Raw genomic sequence first — 24,268 nt, 5'->3', positions numbered from 1 at the left:
CAAAATGAAAGCACACTAAGCTTCTGCTAGTATATTCCGTCGGTTAAAATGTTAAAGACTTATATTATTTCATTTCTTTATTCATTTGCTTCATTTGTGATGGCAATCTTCTGTTGTTGAGGGAAAACCCGAGCCAAATCTGGAATCGATGGAAACATCTGTGAAGCAGCCATCCAGATGGCTTTGAATAGATTTCACTGGTCTCATGCGATAAGCGTGTCGATCGATAAGTACTTATAGCGGATCGATCGTGTTTTCAATATGTGAAAGACGCGAACTACTTTATGTAAGAACCTCTCACGAGTATATAGGTTATTAATTATTTTTAGTGTCAGCGGTTTTCATTTATAATTAAATTTCAACCTGCAACCTTCAACCTGCAAAATATGCCTGACGTGAAGGAATGCCTGCTTACAGATCGAACAAAAAACCATCTTCGACCTCTGTGCCGCGTTACGCCATATTGTTGGACAAAAAATTCTAATACCCCCATAAAACCTGCTAAAGATATACGCAGAAGTCTTCGGGACAAAAACAATACTTAGCAGGGGAGGTAGGAGGAAAAATGTTTACTCCAACTTTATGAATAAATTAATCAGAATCGAGTGAGTGAGTGAGTGAGTGAGTGCCATTGGACTGCTCTCTAAGCTCATGGAAGACTACGCCATCCATTGCCTGGTTTCAAGCCGAAAAGGACTAGGTACGAGTCTGTAAATTATGGGTTTAGCAAGTATTGATCCACATAGTCAAGTGCAGACCAAGCTTTACAAAATCCCCAAGTTTGGTGTAAATAGACCCAATAGTAAGCAAGATACAACCATTTGAAAATGTCAAAATTTAATAAGAAATGTGTGGCCATCCGGACGTTGTGTCCGGATGACCAAACATTTCTTTGTTAATTTTGACGTTTTTAAATGGCTGTATCTCAGTCAAAACTGCCTAATTAACACCAAACTTGGGGATTTTGTGAATCCCGGTGTGCTCTGTCTGACTATATGGATCAATAGTTGCTTATCTCATAATTTACCGACTCGTACCTAGTCCTTTTCGGCTTGAAACCAGGTAATGAGCAAAAAGGATAGGTCACCATGCTCGCTAAAGGGATATGATAGAACCAACCTTACCCCATTTATGACTAACTACGCGCGTTATGTAATCAGTTCAAGCTACATTTTGCGGTAGCTGGAAGCAAAGGTTAGGAAAGAAATGTACTTGAAAAAAATCTTGACAAGTAGAAAGTCTTGGACGCATGAAACAATGTAATATAAAATTTATGGGAAAATCACACAATTCTAAAAGACATTGACTCAAAACGTTCCTCGAATCGTTGTTTTCAAAGTCATAATTCGCATCCTCAAGTGACGGTTTTGTGCTCTCTTTTAGTCATATCTCTTTTTCCTTCCGAAAATTTTTTTCTTGAAGAGGACAATTCGTACACCAGAATTATGCAATAACAAACATATGTCACCGTGCTCGTTTAATTAAGAGAAAATGAGCGTTTGCTTAGCTTGAGGGAAATCTCTTATGTCATACACGTGCACGCGTTGATGACGCGAAAATCGTGCGCAGTAGGGATGCGCAATACTGAGGAATCACTTTAACACACCGAAAGAAGCTCAAGCCAGAGTAGCAGTGAAAAAGCCTCCACTCTCATAGTAGTATTGGTGTTAAGATGAAGCAAAATAAACAACAGTCAGTGTTCTAGTGATTTCAATTATTTGCATTAGGAAACAAACGTAAGAATAGATCTCCAGAAGTAGTCCAGAAGGAAAATATAACCTAGTAGAATAGCAGTAATCACTTTGCCGCCATAAATATTGACCAGGAACAATACACGTGAAAGAAGAAGTGTTTTTCAGGATAAAGTTGATAGTGCGGCGATGAACGGACATACCAAGATCAAGCCTTAGACCCCAAATGACCTGGAGAAGTATGGGGCGCCGTTTGTAAATTTATTATTTAGAAAATGCCATTTTCCCCTTATTTATAAATAATTGGAAACGCCAGAAAATTTGTTTATAAATACAGCCAAACCGCATGCTCTTTTGATAGGAACTTTGCAAACCGCCGGAACATTGGTATTTTGATTGATAGTTTTAAGTTGCAACCTGCGCGAGCAAGTTGCTCAGTTTATTTGGTAACTCGTGGCAAGAACTCGTTGAGATTTTCCAAAATGTTTCAAGTGTTACTTAAATATTTTGAAGACAGTTTTGCGAGTTTTTCTGTGGATGAGCCACAGAGCAAGTACCAAGGTCTTATCGATCGCGTGAAAAAAATGCTGTACCGTTTCTTCAAGGCGTTGACGACCAGCAAATCATAATATCATACAAAGATCTTTCTTTTCAAACATTTATCAATATTGACGGATACGACAGTTTACATGTCTCTGAAGCTTTTTGGAACGCTTCGCCTTGTGTTCGTTCCTTCCAACCTGGCTTTCCAAGGAAATACGTCCCCGCGTTGAAGGAAGTTGTTGACAATATTGGATACCATTTGAGGCGATAATCCAACTTCTTCTTCAATTTGTGTCTGTTTTGAACCAGATATCCACAGGGCAATTATTTTCTCCCTTTTCTCAAGCGTAGTGGTGCGATTATAATGTATGTTAGCCATCATAAGCCACAGTAAGAATTTCGATTCGCAAACTGCTGTTCAAATGATATTTGAAAACAGCGCGAAAGCGATAAAAACTTGCTCGCGCGGATTGCAACTTACACGACTCAAACTGTCAATCAAATACCAATGTTGCGGCGGAAGTTTACAAAGTTCCCATCAAAAGTACATCCGGTTTGACTGTAAGACGCAAGAACTTGTCCCTTGATATGTAAATAATTATTTTAGGCACGTCCTGATTTACAAATAATCTTTTACCATAGAGTTGTTATATATAAATAATAAACTAAACAACTTCAATTATTTGTAAATCAGGTTATCTCTAAAACAGTTATTTACATATGGCCGAGTGTAAATTTATTATTTAGAAATAATGAACTTCACTGAGTGTGTAAATTCATTATATAATGAATTTTTTGCTTTTCTTCCCTCTGCGATTTTTTTTTACCCAAAATAAGCGGGAGGGGGGTGGGGGAGACGGCCCCCGGACCCCTCCCCTAGGTTCGCCACTGCTGAATTTCAGGCTAGATACATACCTGAGCAAGGGCAGCATTAGCTGTTTCAATTATAGCGCGAGAAACAGCCTCTGAGATCGATCGGGCAAGAGACAGCAGTCAGGTATTCATACTGGGCAAAAAGAAACTTCATTATTTCTAAATAATGAATTTACACACTCAGTGAAGTTCATTATTTCTAAATAGTGAATTTACACTCGGCGAGATGAAACTTCATTATCTCTAAAGGATGAATTTACACACTCGGTTAAGTTCATTATTTCTAAATAATAAATTTACAGTCGACGAGATGAAACTTCATTATTTCTAAATAATGAATTTACACACTCAGCGAAGTTCATTATTTATAAATGATAAATTTACAGTCGGCGAGATGAAAATTTATTATTTCTAAATAATAAATTTAGACTCCCGGCGAAATAATTTATTTATAAATAAGGTGATTTACAAACTTTATGATATGTAAATAACTGTTTTAGAGATGACCTGATTTATAAATAATTGAAGTTGTTTAGTTTATTATTTATATACAATAACTCTATGGTAAAAGATTATTTATAAATCAGGAGGTACGTAAAATAGTTATTTACATATCAACGGACAAGTTCGTGTGGCTTATTTATAAACAAATTTTCTGGAATTTCCAATTATTTTTAAATAAGGGGAAAATGGCATAAATTCGGTCTAAATAATAAATTTACAAACGGCGCCCCATGGAGAAGAGATCACTGCACCAGGACTTTGAATCCTTAGTTTAAAATTGTCATGTCATGTCAATAAAAATGCTGAAGATGAACGCCTGTTGTTTCGGGTATTATTTTACACAATAACAAAGCCATCTTTGAAACGTCTGGGTGGTTATTGTCGTTTTTTTCAATCGATAACAATCGATATTCCTGAAGACAGGAATTCCCGATTGTTATAGGTTTTTGCCAATTGATAGCAATCAAAGAAATTTGACTGTGAATTCGATTATTATCGATTGCAGATATCAATCGATAGTAATCGGCGATTGATATTGATTGATATAGATTGAATCGATTGATTTCTGATATTGATTTTTATCGATTGACCATGCCTGGAGTATATAGACGTCATAATACTAGTCACCAGTGTTTCAGCGCATTCAGTTTACAACTAGACTGAAAATAGTCTCTCTTTTGTTTGTAATAACATAGAGAGGAAAATTACTGAATGCTGATTGGTCAATGAAGAGGGTATGTTTTTTTTAATTTTGCTTGTGAAGAGGGCAAAATTAACCGCTCACGATTTGTCCTCAGGTTGCTTAGCATCAGCTTATGCTATCGAGAAGTTGTTGCTAAAAATTTTCTGTAACAATCGCATCTCGTTTCGAGATGGTTGACGAGGAATATATCGAAGAATTAAAAGACAAGAGCGAAAATGAAAACACGAAGAAAACCACGGAGTACTGGAAGAACGTTTTCAAAAAGTGGGTTAATGAAAGAAACTTCCAAGCAAATTTAGTAGAGTACGAGAGCGATGTCCTCGACCAAACACTGTCGCAGTTTTATGCCGAGTTACGAAAAGAAAACGGGGATGACTACGAGCCCGACTGCCTGAAAGTAATGCAGGCATCACTGGAGAGATATCTAAAATAAAAAGCCTATCCAAAGTCCATCATCCGAGATAGGGAGTTTCTTAACTCCAGCAAAGTCCCGGAAGGGAAGGCCAGGAAACTACGAAAACAAGGCAAAGGAAAGCGACCAAACCGATCCAGAAGTTTGACAAAAGAAGAGGAAGAAGTCCTCTGGCAGAACGGCCAGCCTTGAGGAGGCACTCCACGAGCTCTACTTAACACCACGTGGTCGCTGCTCACTCAGCACTTTGGCCTACGAGGGCGACAAGAACACCACCAAATGAAAGTTGGAGATTTCACTTTACAACGCGACGACGACGACGACGACGAATTTCTAACTTTTGCCGAAAGTCGAACTAAGACGAGGAGACGTGAAAACCAGACTAGTCACCCCCAAAATGTTTGCCACAGGGAATAAGGAAAGATGCCCCGTCATGTTGTTCAAACGATATCTGGAGAAGTGACCAAGCGAAATTGCGAAAAGCGGTCCGTTTTACTTCACTGTCATCGACAAGCCAGTTTCAAGCGTTTGGTACAAGAAAACCCCAATGGGAAAGAACACCATAAACACAATAATGAAAAACATGAAAGAAAACTCACCGCGAGAAAAATTTGAACAACCATAGAGCAAGAAAAACCGTGGTAAAGAAGCTGAAAAGTTCTGGTATCCCGAAGTGTGAAATAATGAACATCACAGGCCACGCATCTGCCAACGGGCTTGACGATTACTACTCAGAAGACGAACAAGAGCAGCAGATCATTTCACGAGCCTTCGACAACACTGGTCCTGTTCCTTCAAGAGGCGCTTTAAGTCAGCTTTATCCTGCAAATTCCACTGCATCTTTGTGTGCTTTCGGCCATGTTTACAATTTCAGTCACTGCAGCGTCACCTTAAACACCGCCAGGAATGATGCCGTTCAGAAGAGCACAAGTGATCTAAGAATAAGATTTTGAGTGATCTGAAAGCGTTTTGAGCGTTTTAACTTTGTTTGAAAAAGCACTAACTTTGAATTTTCAAAGTTGAATGTTTGTTAGCAGGCCTGGTTGTCAATGTCCTGGTATCTTTGTGCAAAAATAAATTTTCATTCAACTCATTTGTGCGTTTGTGGTGATTGATTCTTTATCACCATTAAATGGCTTCCAATGACTGATTACTCAAGAGCACATTCAGAAATTCAGTAATTTTTCCCCCTATTTCATTAACAACTAATCGCAATCCCGAGTCGCGCAGCGACGAGGACAATTTCAGCAACTTCTGAAAACACGCGTGACATTAATCCTTAATTTTACTCCGCTCCATGTGATTACCTATACAAATTGCATAGGGACGAACGCAAAGAAGAACGCAACACAAGTGAGCGGTCGTGATCAAGCGAGTGTGACGTGTGAAGTCACTAGCCGCAAGTAGCACAGGCGTCGGAAGACGAGCGAAAAGAGAGACTGCAATGGTTTCATACAGCATTTCTTTAGTCCGGCACTCTTGTGTCTACGATGTTATGACGCACATCTGTTAATAATATTCAGAAGTGACATGCAGTCCTGGTGAAAAGTTTGTACCCTATGGTTTGACTCCTACGGTTCGTGACATTTGTACAATTGCTGTTCTCTTTCGAATTTCGATCTCTCAACCTTTTTATTAGTTTAATTTATGCTTCAGTAGTAGGGAACAGGGAGCTCTCCAACGGGTGACTCTTAGGGAATGACGTCATAACCTAAAATAGAATAGTGACATCATTGGGGAATGGCATCATAATCTGAAAATAGAATAGTGACAACATCGGGGTGATAAGGCGGAGGGTGAAGGGTGTCATTGGAAGGATGACATCATTATCTAAATATAAGGGTGACGTAATTTCCTTTTTCAGAAGATGACATCATCGGGGCGAAAAACTAAAAATAGATTGGATGACGCGGTAGGGGATGACATCATGAAATGGAACCCCTGCCCAATTTGGACCATTATTGTTTATATGGATCGCGGTAGAATATTTAACAGGGAATATTCAAGATGGATGTAGGATTTCAAGAAAGACCACATCTTTAGAGAAATAATGGACACAAAACAACAATTTATTGACATGAATTATGGGCGTCTTTCAGAGACGAATTTCATAAGGCTGCACTTTAGAGGCTGAGACTTCGGTGAGTGGCTAAACTCGCAAGGTTTTTATTAGCATTGAAAAAAATATACGTTTTTTGAACTGACCTTCTCCTTTAAGGAAAGTTTTGTCACAATTTTTAACATGGATGCACGATTTCTATAAAGACCACATCTTCAGAGAAATAATGGACTCAAAGCAACAATTAATGGACACTAAGGGTTTCGTCTGGAAAGAGGCTATGGAAGTTTATGGAACTAGCGGTGAATAAACGAAAGTTTCTACTCAACAGACTATTAAGAAGAAGTGCGGGTTTCCAAAACAGCTGGAGGACGCTCAGAAGATGAATTAGGAGCTTACTATGGGATATAAGACTATCTATGCTACCTCAAAGTTACATTGAAATAAACGACTAATGACTTCGCAGCCAGTGTAAACAGAATTATCGAAAAGGCTCTGAGTGCACCGGATCATGACCGGATTGGAAGAACAAACCGTAGGACTTTGTAATGATCACTCGACAAGTTAGAGTTCTGAGACTTGTAAGTTGTTAAAGTAGTGCTTGTAAGTAGTTGTAAGTAACCTTTGAAAAATATTTGTATAATTTTAGGCGTTAATGACCCCAGGGAGATTATTTTGCAATAACAAAGAAGCAGTGGAAAACTCTATTGTGTTTGAACGAACAGAGTTGTTTTGTTCCGTCTATTAAGTTAGTAAACCATATAGAAATCTAAAGCTGATAGTAATCATATCCAAGGGAAATCAGCGTCTATTCAAAGTGTAAATACAAATTCACGATCCAAACGTGGAAAAGCAACTTCCATGTCGCCTACAAAATTAATATTTCCCAGATAGGATTAAGTAATAAAAATTAAGTATATTTTATTCTCAAATTTTTGTAGCAGAAAGATTGAAATCAAACATTTAAAAAAGACGACATGCCGTTTAAATTTGCAACACATGTTTCGGATACTCAGTATCCATCTTCAGGTAAAGGATGTTTACAAGTGGGTGCATGACTTTCTAAAAAGTAGGTAACAAGTAGGTGTAAATTACAAAATGTAGAATAGTAGTACAAATCAGTGAAAAAGTTACATAATACTTAAAAGCGCGGGTACAAATCTGTAAAAAATGCTGAATACAAATAGTAATTAAAGTAGGAGTGTTAAATTAACATTTTTGAGTTGTTTTTTCAACGCGGGTCTCTCCCATTCATTATGAAGGGCTTCTTTGATCTTAAGTTGGAAATTAGTAAGAGCTGAGTCTAAGATGCAAAAACAATTAAAAGAGCATAGATTCTTACCACCTGGGAACGGAGCGCATTGGGGATCGAGTCCTTCGCACCGAACAAGTTACTTAACTTAATATAGGAAGAGAAGGTTAACCTAAGGTCTAAATCCTTCCAATATTTCTTAGCGATGATTTTGATTTTACGTTGCGCTAAAAGGGAAAAGGGGCCAGTATAAGGTAATTTGAAAAACCGTTTGGTCTTTCCCTTAGAATGGTCCTGCCGGGATGCATCGACTGAGGTGTTGTGAACCTTATAAAGGTATTGATCAACTACCCTTTGTATAATGTTACCTGGGAAACAATTTTTCATAAGAATAGATGTTAACTGTTGGATGGCGGTGTGAAAGCCGCTCCAAGTGTTGCAGATTTTGAAGGCCCTGTCCACTAAAGTGCAAATGAGATCAATTTTGTAAGAAAAGGGTGTAAAACTGAAAAAATTGGTGAGCAGCCCCATGTAAGTTTTCTTCCGAAACACTGATGCTACTAGAAAATTGGGTGACTGTTGTCAACGAGTACATCCAAAAAGGGTAGTTTATGGTTCTCCTCTTTCTCCATAGTGAACTTGATGTTAGTATGTTGTGAGTTGATAAAGTCAAACAATTGTGAGGCATCATTATCGTTGTTAAATAAGCAAAACGTATCGTCCACATATCTGCGATAGAAAAGAACTTCAGCGCCCTTGAATTTTTGCAGCCAATCTTTCTCATGGTGACCTATAAAATGATTGGCAAGAACGGGTGCGATGGGAGAACCCATAGCTACACCGTCCGTTTGATCATAAAAGTTGCCGTTAAATGAAAAGTGGGTCTCGGCGGTAGCGAACAGCACTAATTTCATAGGTTCTCCGAGCGGTACGTATGTTGGTGAATAAACTTTCCACATCGTAGGAGACCATAAATTTACCATGAATAGAAATATTGATGATTTCATTGACGAAAGGGAAAGTATCCTGTGCACTGTATTGTTGTGGGCTGAATGGAACCAAAAGGGAACATAAAACCTTAGCTAACTTGTAGTTGTAAGTAACAATCGAGGAGACTATGGGGCGAAAGAGTAGGGTAGACCTAGGGACACGAGCCTTATGCATTTTGGGAAGGCCATAGATTCTGGCAGGTTGGGAGCCAGTGGCTCCGTTCCCAGGTGGTTTACAAATTTACATGTGCAGGATGTGATACCTGTTATGTCGGTGAAACGTAACCACTAGACATTTTGGCAGCAGGGTTCGTGTGCTCATACAACTAATTGCGTAATTACGTAATTCAAGCATAGTCAATGAGTATAAAACAAAAGATGTGCAGGGTCAAAGGCCTTCCAATCTAAACCTTAGCCTGTTTGTTTGCTTCTATGATATTTAGCGACCTAATTTAACTATGTAAAGATCAAAGAAGCCCTTCATATTGAATGGGAAAGATCCGCGTTGAATAAACAACTCAGACATGTTAATTTAACACTCCTTCTTTAATTGCTATTTGTATTCAGCATTTTTCACAGATTTGTGCCCGCACCTTTTTTGTTTCCCTTAAGTATTATGTAACCTTTTCACTGATTTGTACTATTATTCTACATTTTGTAATTTACACCTACTTGTTACCTACTTTATATAAAGCCACCCACTTGTAAAACTTTAACTGAAGATAGGTACTGAGTATCCGAAACATGTGTTGCAAATTTAAACGGTGTGTCGTCTTTTTTAAATGTTATATTTTATTCTGTTATGAAATTGCGCTGCTAAGATGTGTTTCTTCCTATTGTACTCAATTATGGGCCGAATTGGGCAGGGGTTCCATTTCATGATGTCATCTCCTAAAACTACTACCACGTCTTCCAATCTGTTTTTAGTTTTTCGCCCCGATGTCTTCCGAAAAGGGAAATTACGTCACCTCTACATTTAGATAATGATGTCATCCTTCCAATGACACCCTTCACCCTCCGCCTTACCACCCCGATGATGTCACTATTCTATTTTTAGATTTTGGTGTCATTCCCCAATGATGTCACTATTCTATTTTCAGGTTATGACGCCATTCCCTGGGAGGCAGCCGTTGGAGAGTTCCTTTCCTTACTACTTGCTTCCCAATTATTTTTGAAGCGATGTAGTATTGGGAGGACTTTAACGTTAAAAGTAGAGCTGTTTGACCCAGTAGTATGTAACGTTTTAGAGGTCATAGGTCTGGTCTAAGGCATTATCTGTCACACTTTTTAGAGTACGACACCTCTGTCATTTGCCATGTGCCTTTAGTGTAGCTTGCTTAAGCTCAGTTTTATTACAAGATATGTTTTAAGCTCTCCATTTGCATTGTAAGGATATATAAACAAGTTGCTTACTGGCGTTCTGGTGACGTCAATAACCATCCTATTAAAACTGTTGCCAGTTATGTCGCGCGCGCTTTTGCTGATGTAATTCAGCGCGCGCACAAGGATTGGAAAAAACAAATATGCCGTCAATAGAGCGATCCAGCGATCATTTTATTTACCCAACACCCGCACTATCTGTGCTATTTTTCTCTATATTTGAACGCAGTGTATTGATGGCTTTAGTCTTTTATTACAAAGATATATTGAAAAAGGTAGCGATGCAAAGAACCCCGCAATTCTCAACTTTTTCTTTGTTACCGAAAGAACCCAGTTGAATGCAGCGCATGCGCAGTTGCTCCAAAAATTGAGACCGATTGCTCTTGCAGAAACTTGCCGATTTCTAACGATCCGGTCGTTAGAATTTCAAGAAATTTGGCAAAAAAATAGTTCAGAAACCACGTGAATGATGTATCACAAAAAATCTGAATTTTGACACAGGGAATTTCTAATAATACAGAACAGGCAGTGAAAACGATTTACGGCAAATTACGAAAATCGTCTATGTCAAAATTTTATTAGAACAGTGTTGACAGAAGGGATTTAATGTCAATTCGTGGTGGGCAAATGATGAAAAAAATCTAACGACTGGATTTTTTTTAAATAAACAAAAACCATTTTTTAAGCCTTGTTTTCAACCAGCCCCGTTGTCATGGCAACAGCACACACCTTAGCCAAAATGCGAGAATAAACCCTTCTGTGGTTAACCTTGACTCTTGCAAAAAACGGGCGCCAAAGCAGAAATAGTTTAAAAGTAATGGTGAATTAGGCATAGGCACTTGAAAACTGTGTTCGGCCACCTTAAGGGCGCCGAAAGCTTGTTGCTGTGCTGGCTTCCAACTCCAGTGTACGTAATTCCCCGGCGATTCGCGTAGTGGCGCTTGCCTCTCACTGAAATTGCTGATGAACTTGTGGAGATAATTGGTCATGCCAAGAAATCGACGCAGTATCCGGTGTTGGCATTTCTTTAATAGCAGCAACTTTGGTTTCATCGGGCTTAAAACCGCCATTTGTGAACTGATGGCAAACATGGGATACTTGGTCGAAGCGAAATTTGCACTTCTTCGGAGCTAGTTTCATGCTGATTTCTCGCGCTCTTTGTAGCACCTTCTTCAAGTTTGCATCATAGTCCGCTGTTCCCTCGCCCCATACTAACAGGTTATCAACGATGATGGCACAGGTTTACCCAGCAAAAATCTCTTCCATCGCACGCTGGAAGACTTCTAAGGCAGATAGCGGAATCTTCCCAATGGTGTGTTGAAAGTTATGAGTAATAATGAAGATTCGTAGTCAAGTTTGATTTGACAGAAATTACTTCTCGCGTTAAGAGTAGAGAATACTGTGGCATTGATCATGTGCGATGCAACATCTTCAAACGTTCTCATGGGATGATGGGGTCGTTGAAGGGTGTTATTGAGATCCCTGGGATCGATTCAAATGCGAATACTGCCATCTTTCTTCCTCGTCGCTACCATTTGTGAGGCGCACTCAGTCGGTTCGGACACAGGTTTGATCGCTCCAATCTTAACCATCCTCTCAAGTTCTCTTTTAACACTCTCCTCCATTGCAAGGGGTATATTCTGCGCGATAGTCTGATCACAGGGTTACATTGGCATCAAACCTCATTTTGTAAACAACGGGTAAATTGCCGAGATCACCTTGAAATAAATCCTTGTACCGTTCAAGTATTGCTGCGCGGAGAGCATCAGTGGTGTCAACCTCATGGAACTCACTGTTCAACTGAATGAGACTCAAGCTTAAAGAGTCCGTAATACCAAGCAATGGCGTTACTGGTTTGTCGATGACGTGAAATGCCAGGTTACGGGACATCGACTGTAAATAAACTTCGAGCAACTCAACAAAAATCAGATTCTGATGGATCTTGTCCATCACTCCTACAGGAAGTTCAGGATACAACAGTTGTTTTTGCTATGGGGACTGGTGTCCTGGTTCCCCTTGACACATTCGCTGAACTGGGCTTAACTGTATACCAGTTTTGGGCCCCTTCGTATCTAGCCGGACGCTCTAACCACTGAGCTACTGGAGCTCACCCTTGCTCATCATAGAGTTTCCGGTAGCTCTGTGGTTAGAGCTTCCGGCTAGATACGGAGGGTCGTGGGTTCAAATCCCATCAGGAGCTCGGATTTTTTTCCGAGTTGATGTCTATTGCTTTTAGTTTTTGTAACGAAAAAGGGCTGCAGATGAATCAGGTCCATTGGGGTAAATGGTTTGAGTGATATCTTCCAGTGATATCTTTTCTGTCACATTCATGAAGTATCACTGCAAAATCAGCGTTCTCATTTCGTTTGTGCTTCGATTTTGGGACATTTTTTGAGTTTTTGTTTGTTTTAAAATCTGAACACTAGCGTTGTTGAACGATTTTATTGTTAAGACACCTTTCAAACCGTCGCTTAGAATACATTTGGAGTTCTTTTGATCTTAATGAGTAACATTTTACGACGAAGACTGCCCCATTCAACACGCGGACGCGAAAAGAGCTAGGTCAGTTTGTGGTGGTCAATTCTGCTGAATTGTAAACCTTTGAAAACTGGAACAGCACATAATATTTACCTGCTTGTTACCAAGATTATCAGTTAAGTAAGGCGCCACGAAAGTTTGGTGACCAGGTTTTACATGTGACGTTCAACATGTGTTGTTATCACGGGCAACTGGCTCCATTCCAGTGGCAGCTTGTCGGCTTTTGACGTCATTGCAGCAAAGCGCCCAAAATTGCAGACGACTATAGTGTTACCAGTGGAAACGAGGAACGTTGCCCGTGGCAACACAATAATTTTAAGTCTAAACCTTTGTCCCCAAAACTCCGTCGCACCTAACTCAACTGATAATCGTAGTACCTGTTTGCATTTGTGACTTTTCAACGGTGGCGATAAAAAAAATTGCCTCTGCTTCATTGTGGAAAATGTGCACATGCCGGCAAATTTGATTCGTGTACGCAAAGCCCGCAAAAATCGCACTTGCTTCGAAGTTTGAAAGCTACATATAATAACCGCACTGTTACGTTTGTCAGCTCCTCATTTATTTTCTCAGAAAGAGCAGATCATGATTATGTTAGTGAAATAAAACTTCGTATTAATTAACTTTGTGACAAAACCCTGCACTAGGTTGATTTAATAGTTCATGTAGCTGAGAGGAAACACTTTTAATGACTTCTCCTGTATTGATTCTCGCTATGTTTATGCGAAGGAGGTGTTTCTCCCGGGGTATGTGGTTAATGTCCCTACAAATGAGGAGGATCACGAGAAATGTTATAATTCGGTTCTGCACGGCGACGCAATGGAATAAATAGGGTCCTGGATGAGGAGTTGCAGAATGTAACGGGGCCGTAGGAATGGAAAATCGAAAAAAAATGAGGATTGTTGAACTCATCTGCCAGTTTAATAGTTCTGTTTCGCAAACTGAACTTCAAGGTGAACTGAACCATGAACCAAGTGTCTGGCAAAGAATACTGCCAGATCTATCATTACACGCGATGTGATTGGCTGCAGCATTTATCAGGGGGAATCATACCATCTCCCGAAGTAGTATTACTTTGCGTGAGCATTAATATATTCTCTTGTTTTTCTTTGTGAAAACAGTCTGAAGAAATAAAGTACGTAGTACTAAAATAGCTTTGCAAAATAGTGTTTATAGGATGCGTCAATTTATTGGAAGTTTCTCATCAGATGGACAAAATGGAAGTGGTATACCAAACTTCTCAAGTTTAAATTGCTGACAAGAAAGGGAAGGATGATGGATTTATGTTTACATCAATAAAATTGCTGAGATCGAATAGCATCTATCGTACTTTTATTTGCGTCAATGTAGAGCATCATTTTCTCCCTGTTTGCAGTATTTTTAACGTTTTGTGAGGGATGACCTCATCACAAATACGATCATGAAAACAAAAAAATGATTAATGATGAGGAATGAATGACTCGACAAATGTGTTAACGGATTGATTCATATCTTTTTTAAAGATGATTCTATGAGAGAAGCATTCATCAGGGATTATTTCATGAGGATTAACTTCATGAATGATTCTTAATACGTATCAATGATTAATTTTATAATCGTTTTACTTTATTTCATGGCAAATATCTTCCTTCTTCTTTGTAATTGATAATTTCATACAGGCTTCCGCCATCGTAATATATAAATGTCACGATAAATTTAGATAGTATTCTAAAGTGCATGTACATTGTATACATGAGAGTTGTCTTAGCAAGAGACAATAAGAAACAACGTCCTAAGAGATACCTTCCCAGCAGTCGAATTCATGAAGAATGAATAACAAGTGACGGGGGACTTAATTAGTTGGTTTTTGTATTATTGTATTTTAAAGATTAACTGGCTATTATACCTAAAGAAAATGTTTCAAGACACCAATTATGAGATAACTGAAGATGAAAAGATTGCTGTATTTGCCCTGGAATATTTAACAAGTATGTCAGATTTGACATCAGTTACATCAAAGAGGTTGGTACCATAATTATAATTAGGCAATATATGATTGACTCCTTTACATAACTGAAACAATCATGATTTTACTTTTGCCCATTTAGCTTGGAAAGTAGACTTCTGTCGGCTGATTGAAGTTTCTCTTCACCCTCTTTGTCGTCAGCTAATTCATCTGATTCATGTTTCTCCATTTCCATCCGGCCATCTAGACTCTTGTCAGCAAACATACGGGTTTGTTTTGGTTATTCAGCAGTCAGTTTTAGCATTCTCCAACTCCTGATTTGCGCAGGTCAAAGTCCCCTCCAACAGATAGGTGGATGCTAAAAGTAGTAAAGTCTAAAACACTTGTCTAAGTCTAACAAATTCTGAAGTCTAACGAATTCAAACGGCAACTTGTTACCATTGAGCTGAAATGTTGGCAGTCTTCGCTTTAGTTTTCAATTTCTTTTTCAGATAGTCAGTCCCAAGTTCCTTCTGTTAATACTTCAAATCGAGATCATTCTTCAAATCAAGAATAGGCATTCCATAACATGTCAATTTGTCAGCCACGTTGCATTTTACACTATCCTTTAAGTCCCTGAGTTATGTACTCCTGTTCTCCAACACAATAGTTGACTCTATCTTCTTCAGATTAGTCTAGCAGACTAGACTAAACTCTGTGGCACAAGTGCTCCCACTATCAACGACTCAACCCAACGATCTACCACTGTAATATAACTCTTCTCCAGCAACACAACAGCACCACACACCACTTTAGCAATTAAAACTTCACCAGGACAGGTCATAACGACACATTCCCTACACAAGAATGGCAAATTCGATTGGAGTTATAGGTCCAGCACAATTTAACTTAATTCCACTTCCACAAAAACAAATAATTGTTCTCTACCCCAACACCGACATGGCTCAAATCTAATTTACTAGGACAACTAAATGCCACTCTACCTTCCACCTAACTTCATTATGTTGAGTCGAGAAGCATACTATCTATATGAAGCATTTTTTTTTCCTCAAGCCGCTCAGTGGTCCAGAGTCCTGAATCCAAGAATGTGATCGGCTATTTACGTGGCACAGTTTTTCACGATACAGACAGGACTGCTCACATCACCTTGCTTTTTCAATTTAATTTGAGAGCTACGCAAGTGAATAAAAAAAAAAACCAATGAAAAAGACACAACATAGAGGTAAAAAGACATGGATATGGATATTGAAAGCTATTGATCAGAGCAAAAGCGAATTTTATTAGCCAAAGCAAACATTATGCAGGAAAACAAAAAAAAGTGTTGGTAAAACCCTGGTCAAACGGACTCGCAAGTAGTCGCAAACTAAGTAGCCACAAGTTGAACTTGCGTAGAAACTTGCGTTGGGTGGCCAAACGGACTCGCAAGTTTCCTCGCAAGTACCCGCAAGTCGCTATAAAAACCCATTTCAAGTCAGAAATATCGTGTATTTCACTGGCTAATAATAGGTTAATGGACGCCTCTCAACTTGCGTTGACTTGGGTTGGGTGGCCAAACGGTGAAAAACTTGCGTCGACTTTCGTGCAAATTTGATCTCGACCAAAGTGAGCGCAAGTCATCGCAAGTCAACGCAAGTGCACGCAAGGCCTGGCCGAACGGAGTCGCAAGTAGACGCAAGTTGAGAACTTGCGTCTACTTGCGACTCCGTTTGGCGAGGGCTTAAAAGTGTTACGGGGCTGCAAGATGAATAACTTGCATTTCATTGGTCTTTTATTTTTGCAAGTTCAAAATCTTATTCTTACTGCTTTCATTTGGCTTCTTTGGCGCATATCATGAAACACTTTTGACCTCACTCTGGAGTACATGTATGTGCTGGAATTTGAATTTTTTTTTTTACTCTGCACATTTTTGTGATTTCTTAATCTTTTGCTATTACCTTTGGCATGTTTTTACATACAACGTTTATTTGTCAGTCAACCCTCAGCTTACAGCCTCAGGTCATACTTGAGACCTCAGGTAACGTTTTCCTCGATGTAGACCTTCCGCCAGTAAATAACACATACAGTATTGTGCAATTTAGGTAATGCAAGTGAAACTCACTGAGTTTGGTTAAAAATTGTTTTGGGCAAACTGACTTTAAAAATATGATTTGATTTTGTAATTTTTTGAACACGATACTAAAATAATTTGCGTGCATATCTTGTGAGTTCCAACAGGGAAAATATATGCAATTACAAGCCACACATTATATGTTAAACCATGGAATAAAGGATTTCTTATTCCAATATCATGTCATTTTTTAGTATTTCAGGTTGTCGTTTTTGAAATACCTCCTGCATTGTCCAAAAAGCATACTAGTCGCATTAGGCCCATGCAAATGATGATAACGAGGTACAAAATTTGGCAAACTTTGCTTGCATTACTTTTGCACAATACTGTAGAAATGAGATATAATTAAATGTATCATTCATGAAGTTGAGTTGAGGTAAGTTGGGACTGATGGTAGTACAAACCCAATGATTGGTTGTGGTGTAAACTTCAGAGTTAACATGCAATTCATTGTCGTAATCCGAAATAATAATATTTCATTTGTTTTATTGATAGGCTTATTGCTAACTACATGATGTGGCAAGCAGTTGTTCATTTGGCCCCCTATTTAAGCGAAGAGTATCACAGGGCTTTCTACAACTATCGGAAGGTTGTCACGGGAACCACGGGTGAGACAGACATCTGGCAAAAATGCATTACAGAAATGAGTCGCTATGACAATGAGATCGGAGATCCTCTGGGTGTTGTTTTTCTCGATGAGAAGTTTAACAGAAAAGATAAGGAATCGGTAAGGGTTACATACAAGCAATTATTTTGGTAGCTACAATAAGCAGCTACAATGTAGTGCAATGTATATTATTATTATTATACTTGTAGTGTCGGGCAATTATTTACTGTAATGTAGCTTTTTATCACGCTGGAGTAAGTTTGAAAAGCTAATGCTTTGAGTGTTAGTCATTGTTTTGTCAGAGCAAACTGATTTTGTTCCCACTCTGAAGTAAACCTCAAAACGTTAGATATTTTAAACTTGCTACATCTGTTAATTTAGATAGCAAAAGGTAGTTGGTAATCAGCTAAATGTTCAGTTTTCCCAAACTGTTTCTAAGGTACTGGAGTGCAAATGTATTCGCTCAACTAAACATTGTTCTCTAAATTTAGCAAATATAAGGTCATTAAAGCTGTTACTGAAAGTTTATTAACAAGAAAAATAACCACGTTATAAAACCTTTCCAGAAACTGACAAACTTTACAAATGACGAAAAAAGCTATTTTCAAGTCACTATTTCATACTTATAAAGCTGTTTCTCTAGTAATTCATACCCATACAAAACACTTATTTTGGGTTCAAACAAGCATTAGCGAGGTGGTGGCAAGCACAATGAAACGAGTACAGTAAATAAACACAGTACAACACAGTAAAGAAACGCAATAAATAAACAATAAACGAGGCAAGCACAGCAATGATGAGAGCTCCTGTTTGTTATTATTATCATTATATTTTAATTACAATTCAAGGTAAAAAATACGGGCAAAAGTACATATATATAACTTACACAGATCCCGCCACGGATATATTCCAGGTTATGCCTGCTCTAAGGTATCACGAACGTACATAGCGCGCACGGAGAATGCACTTGCCACAAGACCTTTTATTTCGCCCACACGCGCCGTTTGGCTTCTCCAGGGCGCGAAAGGTTACACTCAATTATCGTATTATTGCCCTATTTATACTTTCCAAAACTTATTTTTTTCTTTACGTTCTTTTGACACAATTAATTGCTTAATAAAATTGTTTACTTGTTTACAGCCCAGTGGTAAATGGCTTAATTTATTACCGTTTAACGTGCACTGTCGGCTTCGCGCGCTAATGCCATTGTTGACGTTCGTATGACGCAATTCACTGGTTTGTAATGTTCTAAAGTTGTTTATGCTGTTCGCATCGTTCCTAATTAAAGAACTTTGATTTGGTCTTAGAACTTGGTTTAGTCCTAAAACAATTGAGTGCACTGTCCGAACACACGGAAAGTCCTTGATGTGTAAAATGAATATGATCGTCCATTTACATCCCGCTCCTGGGTCCGGCAATGGGTATGGGTGACCATTACAAGCCCTGCTCCTGTTCAATCCTGTGCTTGAATGAATTCTTGTCCATTATCTCCATCATCCATAAGTCTTCTAGATCTCATATATAGAAGATCGGTGTTTCCGCGCTTTTTCCGTTAACCAAAGAGGGGGTTCTCGCTGTGGCCCGCTATCAGTGGTAACTTCTTCTCTCTTAGTTGTTTGGGACAAATAACCAAGCCCGTAGCGGGATCTGTGCAAGTTATAAATTATGTCCTTTCAGCGGTCGCAGACTCCACGAGTCAACCAGTAGTATATAGCACGGCGAAGTGTTACGAAACCACGAGCTTGTCTATATATATATATATATATATATATATATATATATATATATATATATATACACATATATATATTTATATTTAGTATAATTTTCAGAGGTTAATATAAGAATTGGACATTCTGATTGGTCGAAAAGCTCATCATATGACGCTACATTTACCCCGAGAAAGGGAAGCATACTATTGTTTTCCATCTCCATGGGAAACTTAACCGACGAATGACAGCTGATTAAGAGTCTAAAGGAATGGTTAATGGTTAACGTATCGTCCACATTTCTCCTGTTATATGTGGGCATCTTGGCTTCGCCGCACATGAAGACATTAGCCAGCAGGAAACCGAGCGGGGAGCCCATGGTAACGCCATCGCTCTGTTCGTATAGTTGGCCATTGAACAGGAAAAGCTGATCCTTTGTTGCCCCTCTCAGAAGATCGACAAGGTCTTACTTGCTGAGATTAGGAAGGTGCGTTTCGTTGAACCAATCATTCAAAAAAGCTTTGTCAGCAAGTAAGTGTATGGTTTCTTCCAAAGGCACATTGGTGAATAATGAAGCAACATCATAGGGAAACCAGGACATTACCTCATTGTCTCTCTTCCTGTATATATATTCCTATATGTTAATTTCTACCCTCATCATTGAACTTAAGAATGAACGAAGAATGCTCAAAACGTCGTTTACGTTTGCCCGTATTTTTAACAGTGAATTGTGATAAAAATATAATGACGATGATGATAATAATAATAGTTACAGTAATAATAATAATAATAATAATAATAATAATAATAATTGATAAATAGAAGCTCTCATCATTGTTGCAAGATCAAGCAATACAAACAAATTATATTAAAACGATGGTTGACAAGTCTCAGAAAGATCTCAAATGTAGAATTTGCAAGCAGAGTAATGAAACCATCAGCCATATTGTAACTTCCCGCTCAAAACTGGTGAAAAAAGAAGACAAAATTAGACATGACAATACGGCTAGAGTGATCCATTGGGACTTGTCAGGAAAATCTGGGTTCGAGCGAAATGAGAGGTGGTATGACCATGTCCCGGAGAGTGTGCTTGAAATGATGACTGGAAACTTTAATAACATAGGGTCTAGGAGTCCAGGTTTGGTGATCATCGACCAGAGAGACAAGAGCTATCAAATTTTAGATGTGGCACTTTCAAATGATGGTAGGGTGAGAGGGACGGAAGACAAAAAAGTTAAAAAGTACCAAGATCTTGTGAGAGAAGTTGCAAAAATTTGGGATCGGAGGTCAAAGGCTATTCCAGTGGTAGTGGGAGCATTGACACCAATACCACTGAGACTGAAAGACAACCTGAGAACTATTGAGGGGAGGGGGGAGCATTCCAGTTGAACTGATCCAGAGATGTGCATTGTTGGGGTCGGCAAGAATTCTAAGGAAGTTCCTGTTTTAACAGCACAAGAAGAACGCTGTAAAACTCTGAAAAAACCCTTTAAAGCGAAGAGATCTTAAGCGTCGAGTTGCATCTAGCAACTGACTACTGACGCATAAATTACGACATTCTTATACACGCTATTCTTAACCATTCATGCAAATCCCTATGTCATTACAAGCACAAATTAGTACATTATCACACCCTCCCTTTTCTAACAAAAAGAGTCCTTAAACTATAACAGTTCGCGTTGTAACACATTATCACACCCTCTCTTTTATAAGAAAAACAGTCCCTGAGCTGCAACAATTCAGGGCTCAAGCATTTAGGCTAAAACATAGTCCTCAAGATGTTTTGGGACTCTGCGGATGCACTGAAACCTTCTTGGCTCAGGTGCTTTGACAGGTGTAGTAGGCAGAGATACTTCAGCCGGTACTTCAGCCACAGATTGAGACGGCACCTTATAGATTTCAGTTACAGTCTCCACGGGCTCTTATGACTGTGGCACGTTACACTGCTCTCGTTGAGTGTCATCGGCCGTAGAGTGGGTTGGTTGGTCTTCCTAAGACGAATTCTGCTCCTCCAAAGAACGCCTTGAAGAAGCTCCACGTTGCAGCATCTTTTACTCAAACGATTCTTGACAACTCTTTACTGTCAATCATTCTTTCCAACCTTCAATGGCTCAACTTTTACAGCATCGCCATTCTTCATGGTGTATACGTCATTGGCGCTTCTGTTGTAAAAACGAGCTTGCTGTTGCGGGCGCAAGTGAAGCTTCGTGCGGGTTGTATCTTCATCAGCTACAGATGGTTCAAGGAAACCAGCAGACGTGAGTAAAGGACGTCTTGTTCTTCTGTCAAGAAGGCGCTGAGCTGGGCTAATTTGAAGTACGGTAGGCAGTGTATTGTGGGTCCTTGAAGATCTCGAAGGATCTTGGCAAAGATCTTTGTAAGATCCTTCAAAAGATCCTCATTGAATCCTCAAGGATTTTGAAGGATCCTAGCAAAGATCCTGTTAGAATATTACCAAAGATCTTTGCAAGATCTTGGTCACATCCTTAAAGATCTTGAAGGATCTTAGCAAAGATCTTTGCAAGATCCTTCAAAAGATTCCTTAAAGATCTTTCAAAGATCCTCATAGAATCCTCAAGGATCATGAGGGATCCTAGCAAAGATCCTGTTAGGATCTTACCAAGGATCTTTGCAAGATCTTGATCAAATCCGGTTATCAAAGTCCCACTCGTGACAATTTCAGAAAATTACTAGAAGAAAACTGCTGTCCTTTGTCAACTTGTAGCTGTTCCTGTATGCCTTGCCTCGGAAAATGCAATTTGAGCTTCCTGATTACGGACACTGACGTTGTGCTTCTGAGGTGGTCAAGTTCAAAGAAGTCACTGAAATAATCAGATGTTACCAAGTAGCTCTTTCCCTCTAACCCGAAAAGGTCAGCTCCAACGTACTAACGGGGCCTCTAGGCGTTTGGTGACTCTTGAGTGTTTCCTTGAACTGGCTTTGCTCGTAGTCTCTACAGTCAGGCTTCACAAGTAGATATGTGATTCTTGATGTCCCCGGTCATGCCAGGTCAATAAAGACACTCGCGCACTCTATTAAGGCAACCATTAACTCCCAGGTGTGAGTTGTTGTGAATTCTCCTGAGAAGTTCACCTCTGTCAGCTTTTGGGACTACTACTCTCTCTCCTTTGAAAATAATCCCATCCTGAGCGGAAAATTTGTCTCTCATGTTGAAATACGGACAGACAACAGGAGGCAGGGCACTCTTTTCATCAGGCCAGCCCTGCTGAATAACTGCCTTCTCTGTCTCATGCTGAATCTGCAAAAGCCTCGGTTGAGATATCGGTAGATAGTTCATGACATTGATAGTTCAAAATTCTGACTCAACTTGTACACGCGAGGGAAGATAAGCTCTGGATAGTGTGTCCACCGGATTTCTAGGCCTGATTGCGTTCTTAGAACGCGGTCCTAATGCAGACTTCCGCCAAGTTTCATGGGACGGTACACTTTGGTACGATCTTGCGACACCGATTTGGCCGCCCCGCAGCAAGGGCGAAAATGAATGACATCATGGCGAAATCATGCGCTGTACATTTCGTGGCCATCTGTTAACGTCATTCTTGTTCTCTTTTGTGGCCTCTTTCGTTGTTTTCGACGTTTTGGAGTTTTCTTTGAACTGGTTTTTCACTCTGATTGCATCTGACAGAAAAGGGAATGCAGTCCCAATGAAGACTAAGTTCTATTTTTTTTGGCCGGGCGAAAACAAATTACATCATCGCAAAGCACGTGTATACAAGATGATTTACATTTTAGATTGTTCGCGATCGCTTTTTTGTTGTTCTGATTCTGGACCGTGAGTGGCCTCTTTTGTCAGGATGCGACATGACAGCCTTTTGGCACACAACTCTTGGCTTTGGGATGTTAACCGTGGGAACAGCTATATTTCATTGGCTATATTTTGATTACATTAAAACAAATTTGGCGACTTAAATTAATTAGTTCCAGTGGCCACAAATATTCCGTATCCAGTGAAGCTCAAAATTGAATCGATGGAAGAGTACTCTGAAGCTATGATCTATAAGAAAAAACCAGAACTAAGGAACAGCAATGTAAATGCTGACTATTTCTATTCATCAGCGGAAATATTCGAATCAGTTGCCAGTTGCACAGAGTTTATTTACGATAAACCACGGATAAACCGGCACGCGAGTGCAAATGCTAGCTGATATTTGTGCTTCCAGCTTAGAATACTAGATGTAACACAAGTGTAAAAATGAGATTTTAGCATGATTTTTTTAACTTGTGACTTATCGAAACTGGAGCCGTCACGCAACGTGTCAAAAGTAACGCAACGAAATCAAAATTCAGTCGAACCTCTATCAAGCGGTCCCCTATTAAGCGGCCAACTTTTATTTGGCAGCCAACGGCCAAAATCCCGGAAAAATTGTCAGCCATACACTGTAATAAAAACCTCTATTAACGGCCACCTCTATTAAGCAGCCGCGGTCAGCTTCTTGCCGTCCCAAGGGTGATTTTGTATTGTTTTACCTCTATTAAGCGGCCAGTTGCCTTGTCCCCCAGAGTGGCTGCTTAATAGAGGTTTGACTGTAATCTACAGAAAAATAGTGGACTTTGTTATTATGTTACATCTCTCTGTAAAACGTCAGCTGTTCACAAAGATAATGATTTCAGCAACAGACAGCTATTTAAGTCATATCACAGGCGTAGAAAACGAACGCACTCATAGTCTTTGATTACTACTAGTTTTTAGGTCATATTTCTGGAACAGATCATCATTCCTCGAAATCTCTTAGGGGCACGGTATATCGGCTTCTTGACGATCGATTCTAAAGGCATGTGGTCAGTATGGACAATGGTCTTTCGACCGAACGTGTAATCATTGAACTTCTCCACTGAGAAAACAATTGCTAACATCTCCTTCTCAATTTGCACGTAACAGGACTCAGTTTCTATCAAGGCTCTACTTTCGTAGGCAATGGGGTGCCCATTTTGCATTAT

The 24,268-nt window shown here is 39.3% G+C and overlaps 1 protein-coding gene across 1 annotated transcript in view; it reads left to right on the top strand.

The window, feature by feature from the left end:
• The window catches only part of LOC110043333 (endothelin-converting enzyme homolog), a 246,397-nt gene that overhangs the window by 64,520 nt on the left and 157,609 nt on the right, over nt 1-24,268 (top strand). Inside the window, exons 7-8 of the mRNA XM_089282468.1 lie at nt 14,809-14,942; nt 17,489-17,720. Of these exons, the coding sequence (XP_089138594.1) occupies nt 14,809-14,942; nt 17,489-17,720 (366 nt within the window). The remainder of the gene's footprint in view (nt 1-14,808; nt 14,943-17,488; nt 17,721-24,268) is intronic.

This window comes from Orbicella faveolata, unplaced genomic scaffold, assembly GCF_042242905.1.
Source record: "Orbicella faveolata isolate gen_17 unplaced genomic scaffold, um_ofav_v1 contig_12, whole genome shotgun sequence".
In the NCBI taxonomy this organism is placed as follows: domain Eukaryota; kingdom Metazoa; phylum Cnidaria; class Anthozoa; order Scleractinia; family Merulinidae; genus Orbicella; species Orbicella faveolata.
The sequence above is the reverse complement of the archived record's forward strand: the minus strand, read 5'-3'. Positions and strand labels throughout refer to the sequence as shown.